General features: G+C 40.5%; 1 protein-coding gene across 2 annotated transcripts in view; it reads right to left on the bottom strand.

The window, feature by feature from the left end:
* Window positions 1–25,109, bottom strand: part of plcb1 (phospholipase C beta 1) — a 352,974-nt gene that overhangs the window by 39,985 nt on the left and 287,880 nt on the right. For both annotated transcript variants that reach the window (XM_031901827.1, NM_001079464.2), the window contains exons 15-25: window positions 20,631–20,704; window positions 18,825–18,921; window positions 14,958–15,042; window positions 14,516–14,640; window positions 10,188–10,342; window positions 9,876–10,040; window positions 8,313–8,412; window positions 6,782–6,886; window positions 6,360–6,469; window positions 1,268–1,400; window positions 556–609 (exon numbers count right to left, since the gene is read on the bottom strand). In XM_031901827.1, the coding sequence (XP_031757687.1) occupies window positions 556–609; window positions 1,268–1,400; window positions 6,360–6,469; window positions 6,782–6,886; window positions 8,313–8,412; window positions 9,876–10,040; window positions 10,188–10,342; window positions 14,516–14,640; window positions 14,958–15,042; window positions 18,825–18,921; window positions 20,631–20,704 (1,203 nt within the window). The remainder of the gene's footprint in view (window positions 1–555; window positions 610–1,267; window positions 1,401–6,359; window positions 6,470–6,781; window positions 6,887–8,312; window positions 8,413–9,875; window positions 10,041–10,187; window positions 10,343–14,515; window positions 14,641–14,957; window positions 15,043–18,824; window positions 18,922–20,630; window positions 20,705–25,109) is intronic.

The following is a 25,109-nucleotide window of genomic DNA, read 5'->3' as shown; positions in this document are numbered from 1 at the left end:
TCAACAGCTATCTGGTTGCTAGGGCACAATTTAACCTAGCAGCTGAATCAAGCTTGTCCAATCAACATCTGGACAATTTTTGGCCAAATATCAGATAGGGAGGCCTATTGGAGGCAGATAAGCTGCCAAATCAGTCTGAAGGACCTGAATTGGCAGCTCATGTCTCCCCATGTATGGCCACCTTTACAATGCTTTCAAGGTACCGGGAAATTCCTGCAAGTCTAGGGGATGTAATATATTAAGGGGGAAGAAATCAATCCACTGGTGTGTCCTTGTTGTCCCTGTTATTATACCTTAATAATACATGCTGGGGAAAAAATGAAAAAAGAAAAACACAAATGCAACAAACTGGAGTTCAAACCATAGATTACAGAGATTTCTATATACTAGTTACAGAGATGATCAAGATACGGTTGATATAATGCATTAGAGTAAAAAAGAAATCTTAGGCAGATGGTGATGATAGATGTTGTGACTGTTTGCAACAGGAAAACAATAAGGTATGTGATGTGCTTATTAAATGCCAAGCAGATTAGAAACCAGAATATGATTTACCTGTTAAGACGCTTAATATGAGATCTTCTGTTTTAGCCGGAACCTTCACAGAACCTAAGGGTCAGGGCACATTGGTCAGGCAACAGTACAACTATGCATTTTTACTATCACATCTTTTAAACTTTCAGTACTTTGAATAATATTTTAACCCCATTGGGGAAAGCCAAAAATCCCAATATTTTATTTGTTCATGTGTGTTAAATGTTGCAAGAGCATAACAGAGTGCAGAATCAAATGAACAAGTTCATATCTAAGAGAGACCATTGGAGATAGGCATATAAGCAGACAGGTAAAGGTGATGTACAGCCTTATTGTAGTTCTTCTATTGCAGGTGAGTAGGAGCAAGTAAAAGCTGTAGGATGATTGCTTGCAATTCAGTGTATATCTCATTGAGTTGAAAGTTCATAGTTGGGTGTAAAATAATGAAAAGAACAATAGACTCCATTTTAATAAAATCATTCAGATTTTTAAAATGTATTTTCTTTTTCTCTGTAATAAAACAGTACCTTTTACCTTGTCAATCAAAAGAAGGATCACTGGCTATGGGTTAGTATATCACTTACTGGACACAGATTATGATTTATGATTATCAAAACAACAGGAGCTCAGTAGACGGGTAACATATTGATTGTGGTTCACTTCATCAATAAATCTATATGTACTGTAGCTTTCCCCAGTGACCCACTTGATGTGTTATAATGCAGCACCGTACCTGGAACAGGCTGACTGTGTACAGTTTGGCACGATGGCTTGGGGGTCAGGGTGGAAGCATGGTTCAAGCCATTTTCTGCTGGAGCTGGCCTGGGCTCGCTGTTTGCTTCTGATGGTGCCTCACCGGCTTCTACCTGAAAGAAGAACCATAAACTCCTGCATGTCAGAATTAACTTTTTAAATTTTATATTAAATCAGAGCAATCCAGCTCAATCCCTGCAGGCTCTACACACTTCCCCCAGGAAATTATTGAGAACTAGAACTATAGAAAAACTAGAGTTTAACTCCCAACCAGCCTCTCTATATTACCAATAGCCACCTGACTTGCTGGTACCACTCCTACAGGGCAGGTCCTAAGCAGCTGGATTTCATATCCAATGCCAACAGGATTCCAACCCAAACACACACACACTAGGGACAGTACTTTACCAAGAGGACAACTGTTCTTTTGGGATGTTCCTTCCACCTCCTTACAAGCTGCTGCTCTATGAAGCCCAAATATAAGGGCATTATTTGACAGACACAAACAGTACTATTGAACCACATTTGAGGACCTGTCAGCCCTCCTGGATCAACCATATATTTATCCCATCAGGGCAGAGACCAAAGGGGGTGGTCAAGGGAGTAACAAAATGTGTGGTGCCATGTGCATGGTTAGAAATTGGCTGAATTTTATTCCCTAGGACATCTCTGGATTTATCGGAAGCACTGGGCCCCACTAGGGTTGCCACCTATGCCAAAGGATAAACAAACGGGGTAGAGCTGATGGCCAATAGCTTATTGAGACCAACACTTTACTTATAGGTATAGGATCAATTATACAAAAAACTGACCCCCAGAAAGCTCTGCAATACAGTAATGCTAGCTTAGGAAAACAATTCCTCATTTTTTGACCGATTTGCTTTGTCTTTCTGTAATAAAAAGAAGAGAAGACAGAGAAGAATTCTACTTGATGATAACTAAGCCATGATGATAGAAAAAAAAAATCACTGTATCTAAATAATGAAATGATTTTCAATGATTGGGCAGATTATTGTCTGGGTTTTACATAATTTATTTTATTCTTTTCTCCCCCTTGCCTTTAGACAGTATAATCCTGTATAAAGCACACATTTACATGTAAGATATGCAGCGCTTTGGTGGTGATATGGTGGAATTGGAAGCCAGGCCTTCAGCAGACACTTTCATTACCAAGTGTTTAAAAAAAGTTATTGCGCCATCTAGTGACCAATATGTGCACTATATTCAAACTAAACAAGAGATGATGCCCTAAGCTTTGTCTTAATTTATTAAAGTGTAAATTATTCATACAACAAACAGGCCAACGTTCAATATTATTATGATAATGTCCAGTTAGTAATACATTTTATACAGCAAATCTGGCTTTCTGGATTGCTGTACAAGCTGTGTTTGTGCTCCAGATTTCTGGGGCCCTGAGATACAGAATTATAAATTAACTCGGTGAAGGTTACAAGGAACGGACACAGGAATAGAACCCCCCTGACAGAGAATCTATCATTGTAGCATAGTGCTATACCCACAGAGCCATCTCTCCATATTTAAAGGGATGTCAACCATTATTCCAATGAGCCCATAGTGCAGTGCCGGGCCTAAAGGTGGGGCACCCAATTTACATTTTTTTAATGTGCTCTGCTCCCCTTAGAGAGGGGAGCAGAGCACATTAAAAACCTAACATTTACACTGGTGAGTTTCCCTCTGTTTTATACATCTAGGGTTTACCATATTATTTTCCATAATGAAGCATTTCCCCCCCAAAATTCCAGAGTTGTTGTAGTTGCAAGGGGGCACTGTCTCTGATGCAACTGCCGCCAGTGCATCAAAATTATGCGATTGCGCTCGCACTTCTCAGACACAACTGTACCGAAAATAAAGCCAAACACATATGTTTTCTAGGTCCAGTTGGCTTTACTGTATTTTCTGTGTTCCCACAAGAGTACAGCCAATTCTTTAGATTCAAGCTGCACCTATTCATGCCAAGGGAACCTTGGAGCTACTGCCTGGTCTGAAGGTAGCGTTTACCCCATGGTTCCTCTGTATCAATAGGTGCAACTGGCCTTTATCAGAAGTGCAAAGAGCGCATTTTGATGTGAATACCTTTAACAAATGAGGTTTCACAGACACCTGACTGTCGGGAGATTTGCACAAACACAACTGTGCTTGCTGTCATAAATTACCCGTCTTTCCTGGGTTGGACTGGCCCATCAGGGTACAACAAATACTCTGACTAGGATTGGGCATAAGTTCTGACTTGTATGTGAGTCTGATTAAATGTTGGTGTGAAATCCATAATGACATGCCTTATTTTGGCCCTATTGACTTTACTTTTGCTGCTATACCCAGAGGAGGGCATATAAGATACCCAAAGCTCTGCCCAAACTGGATTCCATATACAATATTCCTGAGATCCCACATGCTCCAATTATTTCCATAATTTTTTAACCAAGAAACAACGAGCTGTGTCCCACGACTCCCTAAACGATGTTCTTTTTCGTTAACGCATACAGGTCAAAGATGATGTTCTTTCTCCTGAAATAGCATCCCTGGTGCCCGATGCCCCAGATAACTTTGCTCTTTGGAGACACCGGTGTGTGCCCTCATTCACAGTCACAGTCACGCCAGAGGAACAGCAGAGTAAGACTCTTTGCCAAGTTAACTTTACTTGCAGATGAAGATTTGAGCTTTAGCAAATGTAGGTCACTATTCAGCATGTCATTTATCATTTACAGCATAGTGCATGGAGTGTAATGAAAGCTTTCATGTACAACAATGTTCTAAAAATATAGATTTCTGGAAAACAAGTCACTTAGCACATGGGCAGAACAAACAAAAACCAGTAGGAAAGTGTATTATTTATAAATAGTAATAGCCAGTGTTATTAATAGGGTTGCCACCTTTTTCCCCCCCATAATACCAACTTTCAAGTCATGGGTGGGCCAAGATGTCATTTGGGGGTGGGGCTATGACCTAAGGGGCAGAAAATGGGTGGGCCGGGCAGAGAAAAGGTGAATGTGACTGGTAAAAGGGGAATGGGCAGGGTAGAGGTGGGCCTGTGATTAGAAAGGCTGATCAGTTATGAAGAAGGTGAGAAAAGGGATTTATAGGGTATCACAAATTTACCGGAAAGTACATTGCTGGTAAATTTGTATTACTGGTGCCGGCTCTAGCGGGTGATTTACTGGCTAGGTCAGTTAAATACCGGCCAGGTGGCAACTCTAGTTATTACTGACGCCTGTGGACAAATAAACAGACCCAGTGACGCATTATTCAGCCCATTTATTTATATTTCACCCTCCAGAGAATAAAGCATGCTGGGACAGTGAATGTGATAATCATTGGGCCAAAATCTGGGATGCCTTTGTGTGGTATCTTGCCTTGGCGCTATGTGCACTCATTTAACAGTGCTTCTCTCTGCAAAGGGAAATGTATTCCTGGACATCAAAACTGGGCCCCCTGCTAAGAAACCAGCCATAAATATGGATAAACATTGGGGATGTACCAAAGCTTTGATTCCGTCATACCTGAGCCTTTTTTTGGCAGGATTTAGGATTGACTGGATTTGGGCATCCCATAATGCGAACCCTCCTAGGCAGGAGCTACATGACATACCTATGGGAATTGGGGGAGAGCAACATTTTTTCGGCTGATACAGATTAATGCCCAGTTTCAGGAGTGGCAAAAATGTTCTCGAATCTGCGCTAGAATTCCCCAATGTATTTTGTTTGCTGGGAAAAAATATTGTGTTGTCACTCGGAAAAAAAGCACGAAAAAGTGCCCACTGACTCCAATGCATTTCGCACATAAAAACCACAAGAAATAGTTTCTCTCATTAATATTCATACGCTGGTTTTTGCTGTTTGCACAAGAAAATCATATTCCATCTTTAAATAAATTAAATTATAGCGCTGCCCCTGTCAGAGAGGAAACATTTTGCTGTAATGTTGGCAATTGGATTCTTCTAGTTTGTTTATTATCAAAAACGTTAACTCTTCAAACATATGAATGAAAAACTGCTCTTAGTGCACTTCTGATCTGCTTTTAACAATATTTTACGAGTTTTTAATATGTTATCAAGTTTTACACTGCTCATGCAAAGGATCTGAAACAACAGCGCCACCTGCTGTTCAATTCTGCCAACAGGCCAAAGCATGTAGAAAAGTGCCATTTCTCTGTTTATTTTAAAGCAGAGCAACATTTATTTTCTGCTGACTGTGGCTGGTCAGAAGAACTGAACAGCAGGTGGTGCTGTTGTTTCCAATTCATTGTATTAGTAGTGTAAATTCTATTTATATAAGCTACAGTTTGGCCATTTCCCTATGGGTCAATCTGTAAATTATATCCTTCTAAATGGCGTGTACCTATTTTATAGGGAGTTACCCAATTTTGGTGGCTCTTTCCCCAGTCTCCTGTCCCCCAATATCAGTGGGTGGGAGTAGGAGAAGGAATGGGCAAGAGGCTACAGAGAGAGAGAGACAGGAAGGTCCTGGGGTGATGAGTACCTGGGACAAGGGGGAGAGCTTTCTAAAGACATTTGCATAGAGTTAACTGTAGATTATAATCAATAATGTACCCCTACTATAATATATATAGGTATTAGAGGTCACCTCAGAGTTACATGACCTGCACAAAAGCACTCGGCCTGCAGCCTTGTACCTATATATGGGAATGGGTTTCCTCAGAGACCTATAATATCTCTATATATTACAGCAGGGGGTACATTATTCACTGTATATCAGCAATGTCATTTTATTAGTCATGCACAACTCAGTCTATATAAATGAAGCTATTTCTGTCACATGTCACAGTTGCTATGGAATTTCAAAAAAAAAAAAAATTACAAAACACCTGCTAATATCTTAAAAGTAGAAAAAATGTATTTTGCAAAAGTGCTCAGAATTTCACATTTTAAAGGCCACTAGAATGTTTCCCCCCAAATGCTACCAGCTGATTGGTTGGTATAGGGAAACAGAAGTGTAACAAACCATTTACCTTTTATTACATTACCCCAATAAAGTGATAGCTCCCGGGGTCAGGCCCCTGGTATATTAACTTCAGTACCAATATGGCTACTTTACCTCCTTCTTAACTTCTTCTTCATCTTCCAGAGTGAGTGCAGCCAACTGCCTTGATCTCTGTTCCATCAAATTGACGTATCGGATCGGATTTGACAGAGCTTCAATCACATCTACAGAAAGATACCTATAATGGTAATCCGTTCCAGCACTCATAAAGTGTATGTATATATAATGCCATGAATATCCTGTAAATGATATCCTTATAATCGGTGCTCAGTGATAACAATATATATATATCAGCTGCTCTCAGCTCTAGGGACATAATGGTGTGGCAATCAGGGCTGGGCATGTAACCCCAGTACATAGCAGTGGGACATGTTTGTTGGCCGTATGATAAAATAGTCAGTATGAAGGCCCCATATTGTGTGACACTGAACCATGACACCAACTCCCCATTGGCACCAATGAAACAATATAAATACCTGCAAATGTATCAGGAACATAATCCTTCACTTCTATATACACAAAGAGGGCTGGCAGTGTCAGCGGAACATTCTTCTCATTTCTCAAGCAGATGTAGTGGTAACCTGCAAAAGTCATACAGTCACCCAGTCGTTACAATAGGCACATAATATTCCTTTGGCTCAAACACACAGCATAGTGTGAGGCCGGGGGGTTATTATTCTTACACAGACAGGTCAATGTATTTATATAGAACATAGAGAACATAGAGAGAGGTATAATTCTGTGTATTACTTCAGATAAAAGATGCTCCATTTCCACATACACATAGTTATACCTTGGAGTACAGCTATATTTTTACTGGCGCTTAATGTAAATACAACACAGAGGCAGAAATCTACCAATGTGTATATAGTCTTAATTGTCTAGCTATTAATTATCTTAATTCATTAACAATAATGATAATTAATTAATTAGTGTCATTACCCAGCTAGGGTTATCAAGCTATCCATCATTTATCTATCCATGCCCGTCTATCCACTTATTGTCTATCCGCTATCTATCTATCTATCTATCGATCTATCTATCGATCTATCTATCAATCATCTGTCTATCTATCTATCTATCTATCTATCTATCGATCTATCGATCTATCATCTATTTATCTATCGATCTATCTATCATCTGTCTATCTATCTATCTATCTATCGATCTATCTATCGATCTATCTATCTATCTATCTATCTATCTATCTATCTATCATCTGTCTGTCTATCTATCTATCTATCCATCATCCATCTATCATCTATCTATCTATCTATCTATCTATCGATCTATCTATCATCTGTCTATCTATCTATCTATCTATCTATCATCTGTCTGTCTATCTATCTATCTATCTATCTATCTATCTATCCATCATCCGTCTATCATCTATCTATCTATCTATCTATCTATCTATCTATCCAGCTATTAATTGTCTGTCTATCCACTGTTTGTCTGCCTATCTATTGTTTATCTATCTATCTGAGAGATATTGGTGCTCTGAGCTGTGGGTGCAGTTAGGGAGCCTGGTGGATAAGGGGCAAATGAAGACAGTACATGTATGGGAGCTATTATCCAGAATGCTTGGGACCTGGGGCCTTCCGTAATTTGGATCTCCATATTTTAAGTCTACTAAAAAATGTTTTAAACATTAAATAAACCCAACAGGTTTTGCCCCCAATAAGGGTTAATTATAACTTGGTTGGGATCAAATACAAGGTAGTGTTTTATTATGAAAAAGGAAATCATTTTGCAGGTAGGGAGTCTGGGGGAGAACAGTTCTACAAGGGCAAATGGAGACAGTACATGTTTTGTTGGCACTGCAACTCCCTGCAACTACAAACCAACCCCTCAGGGGCAGCAGAGTCTGTACTTAAACAACAGCTTAAAGGGCCATAGGTTGGATTGGCCCATTTTATTTAAATATACCAGCACTTCCATTATCATCTACAGACATGATGGAGCAACAAACTGTAAAATTAGGAGTTGACAAATGAAAGAATCTACCTGGTCGGAGGGCTGGCACAGGGAGTAGCCTATGGCCTATGAATTTGCCCCCTTCTTCATACGCAGCTATTCGGAGACATGCCAGAGAGGGTAAGACGACCTGCTCAACGACAGCACAAACAACAAGATTTAATGGCAAACAAATGGTTGCTGTGGGGTAAAAGTTACATAGGGGTTCAACACTGGGCAAATTTACATGCAGGCAGCTACCCATAGCAACCATTTAACATTTTGCATTGTTTTCACTACATATTGCTGAATAAAACAAAGCATAGTTTGGTTGCCCACTGTAGGGCAGATTTATCAAAGTGTGAAATTTAAACTACTACACTAAAATACGCTGCTCTCTATTCATTTCTATGGGATTTTTAGAGGCATATTTATCAATAGGTGAAAGTTAGAGTTCACCTTTTTTATAAATATGCCTCTAAAAATCTCATAGATATGGATATAAAGCAGTGGTACAGTGATATTTGTACTGTGGTGAACTCTAATTTCCCACTTTGATAAAGCTGCCCCTACATTAGAACAATTTGTAATGGTATCTGCCAAAGCAAGAGCATCTCCATAGCAAACAACTCATCTAGCTCAAACTTGAATAAGCTTCTCAGCACCATAGTAATCACCTTGTAATGGAAGGAAGAAAATGCACAGTAATCAAAGAAACCCACAATCAGCACAACTGGATCCAATTCAGCACCCAAGTTAACACATTCAGTCATTCATACTGTACATACAAACTGGAGAAAATGTGCAATAATCTCAAGCTACCAGCAGGTGGCAGTGCAAGACCACGTTTATATATTCCTGGGCTGCATTTGCTAAATTCATGCTTTGCAACAGAAAGCAGTTAACCCATTAGGAAGGGAAGCAGTTACTAATGGAATGAGCAGCCTGGGCATGGCAAACACATGGGCTCAAGATGCCAACATGATAGCAGGAAGAACATGTAAACCCTAGGGAAGTAAATATGGTCTCACCCTGTACTTTTACCGCAGCAAAGTTTTTAATTTAAAACCACAGCGCCACTTGCTGTTTATAATGGCTAATTGGCCACAGATGACAGAAAATAAAGTTAGTGAGAGGAAAGTAAGTAGGGGTCATTAATAAAGAATGGGCAAGTTTGCACATGGGCAGTAACCAATCAGATATTTGCTTCATTGCTCTATTAGCAGCTGGATATAAAAGGCTAATCAATGATTGGTTGCTATAGGTTACTGCCCAGGTAAAAATCTGCCCAGTCTTTATACATTTCCCCCAGTGAGAAGGATCATCTAATGTTTCTATGGTCAGTTTTAAGCAGAGCAATATCACAAGACCTTCCTCCATTCACTAACATCATTTTCTGCTGGCTGTGGCCAAAATGAACAGTAGGTGGCACTGTTGTTTCAAATGAAGTATACTGGCAGTGTAAAAAACTGCTAATATCTTGAAAACGATAACATAAATGTAAACCACAAAAGTGCAGTTTTACATTAATTTGTTTTGAGGGTTTACATTTCCTCTTAAAGTGAACAAGCAGAATTACCAACATAGAGCGTTAATACATAAATAAAGGGTAACCTTTTTAAACACTATAGGTTCTTCCTCCCACACAGGGTTTACAGCGTTTCCCTGGGACGTCTTGGTCTTGAAGGCTTTCCTCTTTGTATCGACAGGCAGTCCGAACATATCAACTTCCACATATGTGCCCACTTTTTTGTCCGAAAGGAATTGCCCCGAAATGATCTAGAAACAGAAGAGAAGGCTTCCATTAATAAACACGCAGGGAGGCTGATCCTTATGTATGTCTTTGCCTTCCTTGGAATATAAAATGCAATCTGTTGCCAGGGCATCTGACCCCAGCAACCAGATGAGTATATAGAAAAGATTTACCTTGACAGAGACTGTATTTGCAACAATGCCATCAACGGTCGTTTCGGTGAATGGATCAAAATGTTTATCAGGCCTTCTCATAAACTCAGGTTTAAGCCTGTAACCACATTTTCCGTTATATTCATACATTCCCATATTCAGCTGCATAGAGAGATCTGTAATGATGGAGCTCAGTTAACAATGCCGCCATGTTTGCTCAGATCCTTTATTCACTGTGGGATGCTGGGAAAAAAATGCCAAAAAGCTTGTCCGACGCATGTGACTCGGCCAGACCCGGTGGCCCCCACCCCTGCTGCAGACTGGCTACTGGGAAACGAGGCTAGCTCTTTATACAGCCAGGGAAGGGGGGTTCCTTGCCCTTTAAATCATTCTCCTGAAACTAGAGGCAATAGGTAATCTCTTGCTTCTGACGCGCTGTTTCTTTGGTTACTGTAAATATGTATAGGGGGTCTCATTACCATACAGGTGTATAAGGGGTCTCTTTACCATACAGGTGTATAAGGGGTCTCTTTACCATACAGGTGTATAAGGGGTCTCTTTACCATAGAGATGTATAAGGGGTCTCTTTACCATACAGATGTATGGGGGTCTCTTTACCATACAGATGTATGGGGGTTCTCTTTACCATACAGATATATAAGAGGTTTCTTTACCATACAGATGTATGGGGGTCTCTTTACCATACAGATGTATGGGGGTTCTCTTTACCATAGAGATGTATAAGGGGTCTCTTTACCATACAGATGTATGGGGGTCTCTTTACCATACAGATGTATGGGGGTTCTCTTTACCATACAGATATATAAGAGGTTTCTTTACCATACAGATGTATAGGGGGTCTCTTTACCATACAGATGTATAAGAGGTTTCTTTACCATACAGATGTATAGGGGGTCTCTTTACCATACAGATGTATGGGGGTCTCTTTACCATACAGATAAATAAGAGGATTCTTTACCATACAGATGTATAAGGGGTCTCTTTACCATAGAGATGTATAAGGGATCTCTTTACCATACAGATGTATGGGGGTCTCTTTACCATACAGATATATAAGAGGTTTCTTTACCATACAGATGTATAGGGGGTCTCTTTACCATACAGATGTATAAGAGGTTTCTTTACCATACAGATGTATAGGGGGTCTCTTTACCATACAGATGTATAGGGGGTCTCTTTACCATACAGATGTATAGGGGGTCTCTTTACCATACAGATGTATAGGGGGTCTCTTTACCATACAGATGTATAGAGGTTCTCTTTACCATACAGATGCATGGTGGGTCTCTTTACCATACGGATGTATAGGGGGTCTCTTTACCATACAGATGCATGGGGGTCTCTTTACCATACAGATGTATAAGAGGTCTCTTTACCATACAGATGCATGGGGGGTCTCTTTACCATACGGATGTATAAGAGGTCTCTTTACCATACAGATGCATGGGGGTCTCTTTACCATACAGATGTATAAGAGGTCTCTTTACCATACAGATGCATGGGGGTTCTCTTTACCATACAGATGCATGGGGGTTCTCTTTACCATACAGATGCATGGGGGTCTCTTTACCATACAGATGTATAAGAGGTCTCTTTACCATACAGATGCATGGGGGGTCTCTTTACCATACGGATGTATAAGAGGTCTCTTTACCATACAGATGCATGGGGGTCTCTTTACCATACAGATGTATAAGGGGTCTCTTTACCATACAGATGTATAAGGGGTCTCTTTACCATACTGATGTATGGGGGTCTCTTTACCATAAAGATGTATAGGGGTCTCTTTACCATACAGATGTATAAGGGGTCTCTTTACCATACTGATGTATGGGGGTCTCTTTACCATAAAGATGTATAGGGGTCTCTTTACCATACAGATGTATAGGGGGGTCTTGTTACTGTACAGCTGTATAGGGGGGTCTTGTTAATAAACAAATATGAATTTCTTACCACATGACAAGTTTTTGGACTACGCTTTTAGTTTGGATATTCAGGCACTCTAACCTCGGCTGGATAGAAAGTATGAAGTATGGAAGTCTTATCCCAAACTCAAGTCTCATGGGATGGGGGGAATGAACAAATGATACAAAGTATTGGCCTTTGCCCCTCACCCCTGAGTCCAGCTGTAATGTCCTTTATTCTGAGAGGACTGTCATGCCTAATCCATGTGGAAATTAAGGACATGGGGAAAATATAAAGGGTAATGTAATAAAACATCTTGCATTTACCCACATATAGTAACTAATTGCTGACCAGTAAAAGCTATCTGTTGATTGGTTGCTATGGGTTACAAGGCTAAAATTAAGACCATTTATAACAATACACCCTTAAATTATTATCTAGATCTCTATAAAGGCCTAACCTTCCATATGAGAGCAGCCTGGATTTCAGCTTGATCTCCCTTTTACCTACAATGCAGCCATACAGCTCTCAGTTTCCATGCCCTACATACATCAAATAAGATCAAGCCTATAAAAACTCAACTTTTTTGTACTTTTAATTATTTAGGAAAAAAGTCCTTAATCTAGGTCAAAAGACAAGAAACATTATAGATATTTCATCTTGCTTTCCTCTCAACCTGTCACTTAATAAGAAAAACTGTAAAATGCCTCGTTCCTATTGGGAAAACGCATTCTGAGTTACTGGCATTACTGGAAATTCTTCATGCCTTGAATTCATTCAGACTTCTATCCACCCGTTGTATTTTGGACCATTTGAGACCGTAAGAACAGTATTTACATATTTCTGTTTGTATTAAATTTCAGTTGCTAAAATGCCAACTAAATATATATACTGGTGGATACTAGGTTACGTATCTTCCAAGACAAGGAACCTTTGTTTGAATATTATAATAAAGTCTTCTCATTTTCATTCCTTGAGGGGCTGAAATTCTCTAACACAGTATTCTCTCAGCAGCCATCCATACCAGCGAGCAGCCTCAACCTACACCTTCTGGGAATGAGGCCCAGTGCATAGGAACACCCACAGACAAGGAGGCAAAAGGACCTTTTTTCTGCTCTTTAGGCCCTAGTAAGTAAGGTTAGTAGTGTAAGCACCACATTCACTATTTGGCAGTGTCTATGTACTATGCACTATGTATACAGCAGACCCTGCGGTCGCGGAGGGGCCCGGGCAACAGGGAGGCCTGGGCCACAGGTAGTAGCATAATCCCCCCTTCGAGGTTGTTCTCCTACCTTTAAATATAGTGGCACGGATTGGCCGGGAAGGGGGGGGGGGGGGCGAGGAAGCAGGGACTGGTTACACCACTGGTATTTAGTAAATAAATTCTATGAGTTTAGACCAGGGATCAGGTCTGGCGACCAATCAACAGGCAACATTTGCTATAGCTCTAATTGGTTGCTATGGGTTACTAGACCTGGTTCAACATTTGCTAATAATACGTCAGTATTCCCTTGAATAAAAAAATGAAGCCAGTGAACCTGGGAATCATACCAGCCCTAACTTCCTACTGTAAAGACTTATGGCAAGAGGCTTATGTTGAACTACATTTATCTGCTGTAGGTTTTTGTTATCAACCAACTGCCTACTCCTTTTATTGTTTGACTTGGACACACTGACTTTAGTTACTATTTTCTTGATTATTTTGATAGTATATATGTGGTTTTAAACTCAATATAAAAGGTGATGAATAATTGGCGTAACCAAGGGTTATTTTAAATATCAAATTGTTGCCCCTCCCCTCAATTTCCTGAAGTGGCAAACACTGGCATACCGGAACAGGGTGGGGGGCATTAAGGAGAGAAGTGAGTCATGGGCAGCTGGTGACATGAAAGGAGTCACATTATGGACACAAAGGGGGAGAGACATATGAGGGGAAATGCACAGTGGGCCCCCAGAATCATTGGGCCCTAAGCACTGGGCCCTTTTGAACTTTTATTAATGCAGCCCTGTTTTTTTCCATTACATTGGAATTGTAAACTGTACACATGCCCTAGTGTAACACTGAGTACTGAATTCATCAAAATCCAGAGCAAGATGCAGAGCGTGCTACCAGTGGGCACAAGTGATGTTACTGCCTAGCTAAACAGGGCTCCGCTGCAGCCTGTGCTCACTGCTGCTCCCTAACTTGTGCATCTGTATGACATGGAAGTTAAGGGACGGGAGGGGGAACACCTATATCCCTACCCCTGCCTGCCCATCATCAATACACTACTGCTAAATGCAGACCGCACTGTATTCATGGGGGAAATTTCAAATGTTTTACTGCCCAGCTGCAAATGATATCAGCCTACCAGTGCAGTACTAAGGGTTGGCCCCCTCTCTCCACAATGGATCAGAACAAACACTAACAATAAGGCTCTTACCTATTGTTTGAAAGTTGAGTGCCACCAGCTGGCATCCGGCATTCCAAAAGACTTGAGGCATATAATTTGATGAATCTACACGTGTTCCTTTTGGATAAATTCTGCTTAGCTGCATTTTGTTATACCTGTACGCATTTGTTAAAGACAAAAATACACTTTAAAGGGCCTACACAAAAAGCCTTCAACAAGGAAATGTGAACCCCTTTGAAACAAAGTGTTGGGGGGAACATTCAGGTTCCAGCCACACATTTATCTGTGAAGACAATGTAAAAATGTAATATCTGACGGCCTTTCTAACCCCAATTGTAACTTTGGTGGTGATTTTTCAAATGATAAGGGCTTGGGTGATGCTTATGTTGAGTATTTGCGTCTATAAGGGAAAAAACCTGAGAACCAATGGAATATAGAATAACATTTATATCGCTATTTAGAAAAAGGATACTCCACAAATTCCACTGGAGACTTCGTCAGCTGCTCAAGACCTTTAGTTTCCACAAATGAAGACATTTCAAAACTCTTGTTTCGCTCTGGAAGAGATAATTAGACACTATTTAGAATATTGTCAATATAATAAATCATCATTGCGTTAATGACAATAATTGTTTTTATTGTTCAGGTTTTACAATTAGGTGTGAATGTAGAATGGGGCAAAATGTAATCCAGGTCTGGCAACCAATCAGGCACAAGTAGGCTACTGTTTTAAAGTAAGCGTCTGATTGGTTGGGTCTGATTGGTTTCTGATTGGTATTAGTCCTGGAATAAATTTACACATTTCTCTTAAGCGCAGCAAACAAACACAGATACATTTATTCCTAATCTGAGTAGTAGGACCTTTCTAAATACAAGGTCTGAAGGCTTAGGGTAACCATCTGGTTTTGAACTGGACACCCACATTTTGAAGGGGCTGTCCGGGTTTCATTGTGCAACCTGACAGAAATCCACCTTATCACTAATGTATGGCATCCAAGCCCCACTTCCATTGGCATAGCCCTGCCTCCAAATGGCACTGGTCCGTCCCCTGAAGTCATGGACATACCCTCAATGACTTAGCAGCTTAATGCAGTCAATCCATATTCTGAGGGGCTGGTCCCTCTCTAGGGGGAATTAAGTAGTGGGTCTGGTGTCACTTTGCTATATGCCAGTGGGGGTAAGTAACAAAATGATGATTAAACTTCAAAAGAGGGGCTTGACTGAGTTCCCAACCCAACTTGACCATGCCCCATCCCCTGTGTCTGGCTTTTAGCCCCAGCAACAAGGTGACAACCCTACACATGGTCCTTTCAAAGGCCATTAGTGAATGCAAGATAATGAATGCTCCTCCTTCTAGATGAAGTAATGCACATTGTTCTAAAACTGTTGTATAAAATTAAATCTCTTCTTGGCTTGTTCTACAAATACACCCACTGTTCCACAGTCAACACAAAAAAAATGTAAATTAAATTGGCTAAGAAAAAGCCTCCCTGGCCGGCAACATAAAATGTATTTAGAGCCTAAATATACTTAGTAATTATGTTTTGCTGCCAGCACAGATATGGAGAATGGGATTCTGCAGACAATTTACCCACTCCCTGCAAAAAAAAACCTTTGCCCTTCAAAACAAATTTGGTGTTGTTGGGACATAAAGGAAATTCAAAGCTCAAAGAATAATGGGATAGAAATGCTACACCTTAGGGGTCATTTATGACTGCAAACTCAGTTATAGGACTGCCAAATTCCCTGCAGTTAGTTGCAGATGGAACTGCAATCACTTAAAGGTATTTGTGCCAACATGCACTCCTTGCACTTCCATATAGTGCCCCTGGCTGCCTCCTGTTAAGCACTGAGCTCTTCTGCACCTATTGACAAAGGGGAACCCTGGAGATGACCCATCTCCAAACCAGACAGTAGCCCAAGGGGGCCCTACAGTGGCCTGTGTCAATAGGCACTGCACAGATGTGCCAAACGAATCTGGCGCTCACATCCATTTTTACAGTGAACGCTGGAAATGGCACTAATTTCACTTGGAATTTTTTTTGCTGCTGGAAAAAAATGTTAAGTTGGGGGAATAAACTAATAAAATTCAATATTACAGTGTATAACCAAATAATATAAAGTTTATTTCTACCAAGCAGATAAACATCATGTATCAGGTGTCTCTTCTCTGCTTGCTGAGTTAATTTTGTGAGCAAAGCAACGTCACAACACTGTCATATTTAAATGCAGGGGACTGTGATATAAATAATTCCGATCCAGTAATTTATCTGCCATGCAGACTGCCAGCCTCAGTTCATCATTTGCCAGCCGCAAGTTCTGCATATGCACCTCCAAACTCACCGTACATTCCAAAAAAAGACGCCTCCAAGAAGCTTTATAATACTGGAGGATTGAGATGAATCAGATAAAAGGGGTTAGAGGAGCACAATATTCTGCCATGGAAATATCTCATCCTGACAGTTGGCAGCGCAGAATAGGCAGATAGGATCTAAATAGATTAATCACGTAGGGACACACGGCGACTGAATACCGTGTAAAGGGAAATCATCTGCCCGTACGGCAGGTTCCATCCAGCATATCTCTTGTGTCAGCAAATGACAAGTGCTACGCTTGGTTCTGCTCCATTAGTGTCTTTTAAAAGTGTCCGTCACTGGATGGGAAACAGCACCTGAATGTGGCGAGTATTGATATGCGCTGGTATAGAAACGTTCCAACCAAGCATTTCTGAAGACAAGTCATTGTAAGAATAAAATCCCTAAAGGATAAGTAAACATTTCAAATAGGTGAATGTAATATTGATCAGAGTGTTATTTTAAGCACCTTTGTCATATACTTTCAGTTTTTTTTATTTGGTATAATAATATTAATGGGAATGAGTACTATAAATACAGTCACAACAGCGCCACCTGCTGCTTAGTTTCTGACTGTGATATAGTCGAGGATATTGTCATGAGAAGGAAAGAGGGTCGGTCTGATGTTCTTCTGGTTTGGGGAAACCTTTTGAAACCTCAGATAATGTTTCATCTTTCATAACCAAACAAAATTCATTCAGATTAACAGTACACATTGCCCTTAATATCTTCAAATTAGGAAAAAAATAATGAATGTAAATGGCAAAAGTGCTTAGAATAAGCAGTCTCGTTAATTTTACTTTCATGTATTTTAAAGGTTTACTTATCCTTTAGCAGCAGCATCTACCAGCATGGAACACAGTAAATACTGTAGCTTAATGCAGAGGTTCTGAAGTTTTGGGGCTGGTCACCCTAAGGGATAGCAACCAGTGGGACTGAAGGGCAGTTGGATAAGATATGGGGAAAATGCCTATTTGCTTTTCTACCTTCAACTGGAAATAAAGGGTTAATATAAGTGAGATTTTGGAGCTAACTCTGCTCTAGCTATTCATGGACCTTTGGCTGAAATAGCAGTGTTTTTATGTATCAGTCACTGTCACATAACTGAGGGGTTAAGTGACCCAATGTCGGACCTCAAAAGTGGGGCTTGAACTGAAACAGTGTGATAACCCCTAGCTCTTTGGATTCAATATTAATCTCCAGTATTTGTTTTAGTTCTGGCAGCTGCACATTATTCATTTATTTTTATGGGAATAACTGTCCCGGCGGTCACCTGCTCAGCCACGAAGCCTTGGCGCTGATTCCTGGGTTTATTAAATAAATGACTAGGAATGTACTGAAGTGGCCACGCAAGGGTGTGCTTGCTGCCAAGCATTACATATGTTTCTGGGGCAATTAAACAGTTATACAGAGAGGCAGGGACAGGGTGTATGAGTTAGCACTGACTCCCTGCAGCCTGACTTGAAAAAAAACACTGGGCAGTAAGTGCCAAATAAGCCTGCAAAGGACATGAGAGGGATTGTTATTATGCCAATGCCTCATTCTATAAATAATAATATATATATATACTGTATACAGGTACAGGACCCGTTATGCAGAATGCTCGGGACCAAGGGTATTCCGGATAAGGGGTATTTCCGTAATTTGGATCTCATACCTTAAGTCTACTAAAAATCAATAAAACATTAATTAAACCCAACAGGATTGTTTTACATCCAATAAGGTTTATTTAAATCTTAGTTGGGATCAATTACAAAGTACTGTTTTATTACTACAGAGATAAAGGAAATCGGTTTTAGAATTCTGAATTATTTGATTAAAATGGAGTTTATGGGAGATGGGCATTCCATAATTCGGAGCTTTCTGGATAACGGGTTTCCGGATAAGTGATCCCATACCTGTAGTAGTGACTTTAATTATTGTTCATTAAACTCCTGGTGTAGTATCTACACCCAGTGGGGTATTTATGTGTTTCATAGACTTACTTTTAGATGACTCGAATGACTCGAACTTGACCGGCTGGATATAGTTGACCAGATTGGACATTTCCTCTGTTGCACTGGCTTCTTTACCAGCTGTGCCCTGTGACAACATGAAAGCACCTGGTTACGTGGATTCACTGGCAGTTACATGGCAGCCCTGGGGTGTTTATGGGCACATTAATAAAAGGCAGTAGGTTTGCCCAGGAGAAGTAAACCATAGCAACCAATTAGCAGGTAGCATTTAATGGTCACCTGTCACCAAACACCTTATAGGTTGCTATGGGTTACTGCCCCTGGGCAAACTTTGTGCCTTTTATTACATATCCCATGTGCCTTTTATTACATATAACTGTAATGTTATTAAATGGAAAAGGACCTGGCTGGCACACAGTGAACAGAAGCAAGCTGACATCATGCCAGGGGGTCAGGGGCATTTCCTCCAAAAAATCCTTATAACCCACAGCAGTAATTACTGCAAGTTTGGTACCATTTATTGATTGGAAAAGTTAAAAAACATGTATTGACAATTTTTGTGCTTAATATTATATAGGGGAGAAAGAGAGAACAATTTTTCCCCGGGAAATCAAATTCAATCTAGGCAAAATGAAGTTGCCATAAATAAATATGCCTCTGTACGTCATTTCCATTTATTATTGGGCTACAGAAGAACTTGCTGAGCAGTTAATAAAATTGCACCTTTCATTACACAGGTATAGAGTAACTGTTATGAATCCTTGCATGCAAAACTGATCATTTAAATAATTACAATGTTTGGGATCAAAGGAATAACAAGTGTATTGTGTTTTCCACCAGTATTATTAAGAAATAATAGAAAAGGGTGTGAACTAAAATGCTGATTAACCTTTTCACAATGAATGGAATGCCAAACAAAACAGAACAAGTAGACCCTCACTAGTACTCAATGGGTAACATGATCTGTTCCGAGAGTAATAGGCAGAGAGAAAGAAAACAAATCATAAACTATACTGGTATTTATCCACTAAGCATTCCCATGGGCATCGAAAACCTAAGAAGCCGTCCCCTTCATTCATAACAGTACACATTCTCATTAATACCTTCTTCCAGTCTTGAAAAAAGGAATGTTAATTGCAAAAGTGCTTAAAATAGCACTCTCAGCTTTACATTCACTTATTTTAAGCTGAAATTTGTTGAAGCCATTCATGCCTTTTAGAATTTTCCTTGAGCAGTTTCATGTTTCACCAGTAGATGGCAGACAAGCCCCATGGAGTATAGCTTTAACATAAATCTTCTCAGTCCTTTAACTCAAATGATAAGAACAATAATAATAAAACAATAAAGTAGAAGCTTTCAGTATTGCTGCTTAACTGTAAATTCCCCAGAACAGCCAAAGTAATATCCTTGCATTAAAGCATTTCCTGCTATGGGGGAATCATTCAGACAAATGTGTCTGTTGAACGGGTGAAGCGACTTGCACTCTATCACCATTAACATCAGCTCCAGTTTTACACCAAGGAAAGTTCTATGTAAATCTTTAATGGCATCAGACAGGCAATCTAAGTAATATTCACTGTCTAATGGGTTCCTGCCTAGCTGGGCAGTTGCTCATTTGTAATTAAGGGCTCATTATTCTAAGCAAAGGAAATAGTTCAGAGGATGGGGGGGGGGGTACTTTGTAACTTTTATTACATGACACCCCTAGAAACCCTTCCTTCTGTAATGACAGATATTTTCCCAATGAGGCATCCCATGGGTACCTTGGGCACAACATCTAAATTAGGGTGTACTTGGATCCATCCATGGGTTTGGTGGGTGCCAGGGGAGGCTTACCTCATCCATAGATGATTTTTTACAGTCATCATCGTCATCATCATCTTCTTCTTCACTTTCAATTTCTGCTTCACCTGGACATGAATATGATAAATCAGGTTAAATGGCAAGTGTTCCCTATCACAGCAAACCTACCAATACTCTTTTTCTTTGCAGAACATAAAAAGGTTGGGCAGGTGCCCAGTTCTCCATGCCAGTTGCCCAAATAATATATCACAGAACAGACAACAGAGTCCTGCCCGGTTTTCCTTCCGAAAACCGGCTGTCCGGGTCAAAACCAGACAGGTGGCAACTCTACATGCAAGTGCCACAACATGGCTGCCCAAACAAGGAGTTCCTTTCCAATGCGGGAAGACTACTGTTTCTCCCAACCGGAGTGCAGGCTCTATTAGCCCACCCCTCTGATGGGGGAAACAATTATAGGGTGATAGGTGCCCTTTACAAGCCATATCAGCCTGCCCCTTGCCATTCTCTCCACTGCTTTATCTGACTATTGAAACGATGTAGCAAGGGCCAGTTCTACTCCAGCCATGTCTCAGTTCCCATAATGCCTTGCCTGCAGCAGTGCAGAGACTAGCAAGGGAAGCACTAACACTGCTTTCAATAGCAATTACACTTCAAAGTACCTTAAATGATTAATTGAATAAATAATAGTAGTAGTAGTAGTAGTAGTAGTTTAGTGTTTGGAATGATGTGTTCTTTTATTAGGCAAAATGTTTGGGTTTACTTTTTTTTATAATACACAAGTTTCAGTTGTGTGACACAAATGACATCACTAAGCACTCATTATAACTGATGATATCACTAAGTACTGTTTATATAGTGAACAATGTACCCTCTATTATAAAATATAAAGATATCATAATTATTATCATTATACAGGTCATGGAACTCCAAGGTGACTTCTAACATCCCCAACAGGGGGTACTTTAATTATTATAGTACAAGTTACATATAGTATAGTATAGTTATAGTACAAGTTTCAGTAAGTCATGTGACAGGAAATAGATCCCTAAGCTATGACTGTAACTGATGACATCACAAAGCACTGTTTATTAGTATATGAAGGATATTCATGGGTTTTGTGTATGACTTGGCAGGTTCTGATTTGAACATGTTATTGTAGTTTATTATCGGACTCGGAAAAAATTCACCTCCAGACGTGGATGGTACCAGCTTCTCCTATAAAGCCACATAATATATTCACCCTTAAAAAAATATATTCATGCTTAGCATCCAAAGATATTGCTCTGCATCCCCTAATGCCCTTTCAAAGCAGTGAGTTGCACCACTGGCCTGTAAGGGATGATTAGAGCCCGGAAAGGAAAAGCTTTGCTGCAGAACATGTTAAAAACCCGGGTTACTGTTGCCTAATTGCTCTCAATATGTGTAACTGAGAGTAACGCTCTTTATAAATATATCTCCAGCCTTATTATTTCTGTGCCATCAGAAGTGTCACGAAATGCCTGTAGCTGCAATAACTAATTAGTGCTCAGTAATATTGGCTTTCCCACCAGATATTAGCACAGCTTCCCCCCCCCCCCCCCCACCCCATACATTGCAATAGGGAGATTTCCCACCAGATATCAGCACAGCTTCCCCCCTATACATTGCAATAGGGAACTTTAATCAGATATCAGCACAGCTTCCCCCCTATACATTGCAATAGGGAACTTTCTCATTAGATATCAGCACGGCCTCCTCCCCCCCCCCCCCCCACCCCATACATTGCAATAGGGAACTTTCTCACCAGATATCAGCACAGCTTCCCTCCTATACATTGCAATAGGGAACTTTAATCAGATATTGGCACTGCGTCCCCCCCTATACATTGCAATAGGGAACTTTCTCATTAGATATCAGCACAGCTTCCCCCCCCCCCCCCCCCATACATTGCAATAGGGAACTTTCTTATCAGATTTCAGCATAGCTTCCCCCCATACATTGCAATAGGAAACTTTAATCAGGTATTGGCACTGCGTTCCCCCTATACATTGCAATAGGGAACTTTCTCGTTAGATATCAGCACAGCGTCCCCCCTATACATTGCAATAGGGAACTTTCTCATCAGATATTGGCACAGCTTCCCCCCCCCCCCATACATTGCAATAGGGAACTTTCTCATTAGATATCAGCACAGCTTCCCCCTATACATTGCAATAGGAAACTTTCTCGTTAGATATCAGCACAGCTTCCCCCCCTATACATTGCAATAGGGAACTTTCTCATCAGATATTGGCACAGCTTCCCCCCCCCCCCTATACATTGCAATAGGGAACTTTCTCATTAGATATCAGCACAGCTTCCCCCCCTATACATTGCAATAGGGAACTTTCTCATCAGATATCAGCACAGCTTCCCCCCCCCCCCCCCCCATACATTGCAATAGGGAACTTTCTTATCAGATTTCAGCATAGCTTCCCCCCATACATTGCAATAGGAAACTTTAATCAGGTATTGGCACTGCGTTCCCCCTATACATTGCAATAGGGAACTTTCTCGTTAGATATCAGCACAGCTTCCCCCCCTATACATTGCAATAGGGAACTTTCTCATCAGATATTGGCACAGCTTCCCCCCCCCCCATACATTGCAATAGGGAACTTTCTCATTAGATATCAGCACAGCTTCCCCCTATACATTGCAATAGGAAACTTTCTCGTTAGATATCAGCACAGCTTCCCCCCTATACATTGCAATAGGGAACTTTCTCATCAGATATTGGCACAGCTTCCCCCCCCCCCCCCTATACATTGCAATAGGGAACTTTCTCATTAGATATCAGCACAGCTTCCCCCCCTATACATTGCAATAGGGAACTTTCTCATCAGATATTGGCACAGCTTCCCCCCCCCCCATACATTGCAATAGGGAACTTTCTCATCAGATATTGGCACAGCTTCCCCCCCCCCTATACATTGCAATAGGGAACTTTCTCATTAGATATCAGCACAGCTTCCCCCCTATACATTGCAATAGGGAACTTTCTCATTAGATATCAGCACAGCTTCCCCCCTATACATCGCAACAGAGAACTTTCTCATCACATATCAGCACAGCTTCCCCCCTATACTTTGCAATAGAGAACTTTTTTCTTTTATTCTATATAAAAGAATAACAGGGGCAACAGCAAGGCTGCCACCCACACAATCCCATACAATGCAATCTACCTATTTATTTAAATGCTGTTTGTTTCCATTTACACCCACCGCTTTTTTGTTTGTATTTAGCAGTCTCATTTGTATGCACCCCCCGATTGTACTTTGTTCCCATACCCCTTCCAGTGCCTCTGTCACTTTGTCCCTAACTCCGAATACATTTCCCTGCAGTGAGAAAAGGGGAGCGCTGAATAAAAACCTTTAGATTTCTATTCTTACTGGTGCTTGGAACGCTTGCGTGAATAGTATCCAGCTTTTATTTTTAGCGGAGATTATTCTGGCAGCGCGTTCCACATTCAGTAACAAGTATTCTATGTAATTAAACACTCGCTCAAGTATTACACGCCTTCTATAAACAGTGCAGAACGTGTTCCAGTTGTGGCCCCATTTGCATGTCCTTTAGGCTCACACTGCCCCCCCTTTCCTTTATTATTGTTACACAGCCGAGTGATTGCGCAGGCTGACAGATGGGCCCTATAGACACGCGGCAGAAACATGTTTTTCCCATTGCAAGTTATTAAAACATTTGGACCCTATCAGAGGATTAATAACGCAGAAAAGACTGAAATTCTCATTAACTGGCAACGTCAGCAAAGAATGTTCTGGAGAAATATTTACTGGAGGTTTGAAAAAAAAAAAACAAAGTTTAGGGTAAATAGTTGGAAATGTGCTGGCATCAGTATAAATACCCTAAAGCAAAACATTATGTCTAGGGTGGGTTTTTATTTGTGACTTGAAACCTAGAAACACATTGTTTGTTTTACTCCCCCCCTCTCAAATGTAATCTAAGTCTCTCCAATTACTGTACCTCTCCCTATTTCTCCAGCCTTCAGTCCTGTAAAGCTCCATAACCACAGGCCCTGAGAATATGGCACATATACAAACCTAGGGTTGCTACCTGGCCAGTATTTTACCAGCCTGGTGCCAATTCTGTTAAAAGGGAATAAAGATAAAAATAAAGGTGGCAACCCTACCCAATCCCTACCATGCCCTTTATGTACCCATGGCGCTCAACTTCAGCAAGTCGGACTGGGCTTTGGACAGGTTTATGACTGAGATGTGGTTAGCTGCTCATTGGGACAAACTATCATCCAATCAGGTACCAGCATGTACCCAAGTCATGAAAGAAATGTGTATAGTATAGATGTGTGCATGTATATGTTTATGATATATATGTGTGCATAGATGGGGTATATGTTATTAAGGAATTTTAAGATGTTCACACTGATTGTAAATTGAATTAATGCTTATTTATTGTATAGAAAGGTGTTAAAAACGTATCTTACATGTGTAGGTGTAGAAGAACAGTTCCCAGCATTCT

This window comes from Xenopus tropicalis, chromosome 5 (genome assembly GCF_000004195.4).
Source record: "Xenopus tropicalis strain Nigerian chromosome 5, UCB_Xtro_10.0, whole genome shotgun sequence".
In the NCBI taxonomy this organism is placed as follows: Eukaryota; Metazoa; Chordata; class Amphibia; order Anura; family Pipidae; genus Xenopus; species Xenopus tropicalis.
The sequence above is the reverse complement of the archived record's forward strand: the minus strand, read 5'-3'. Positions and strand labels throughout refer to the sequence as shown.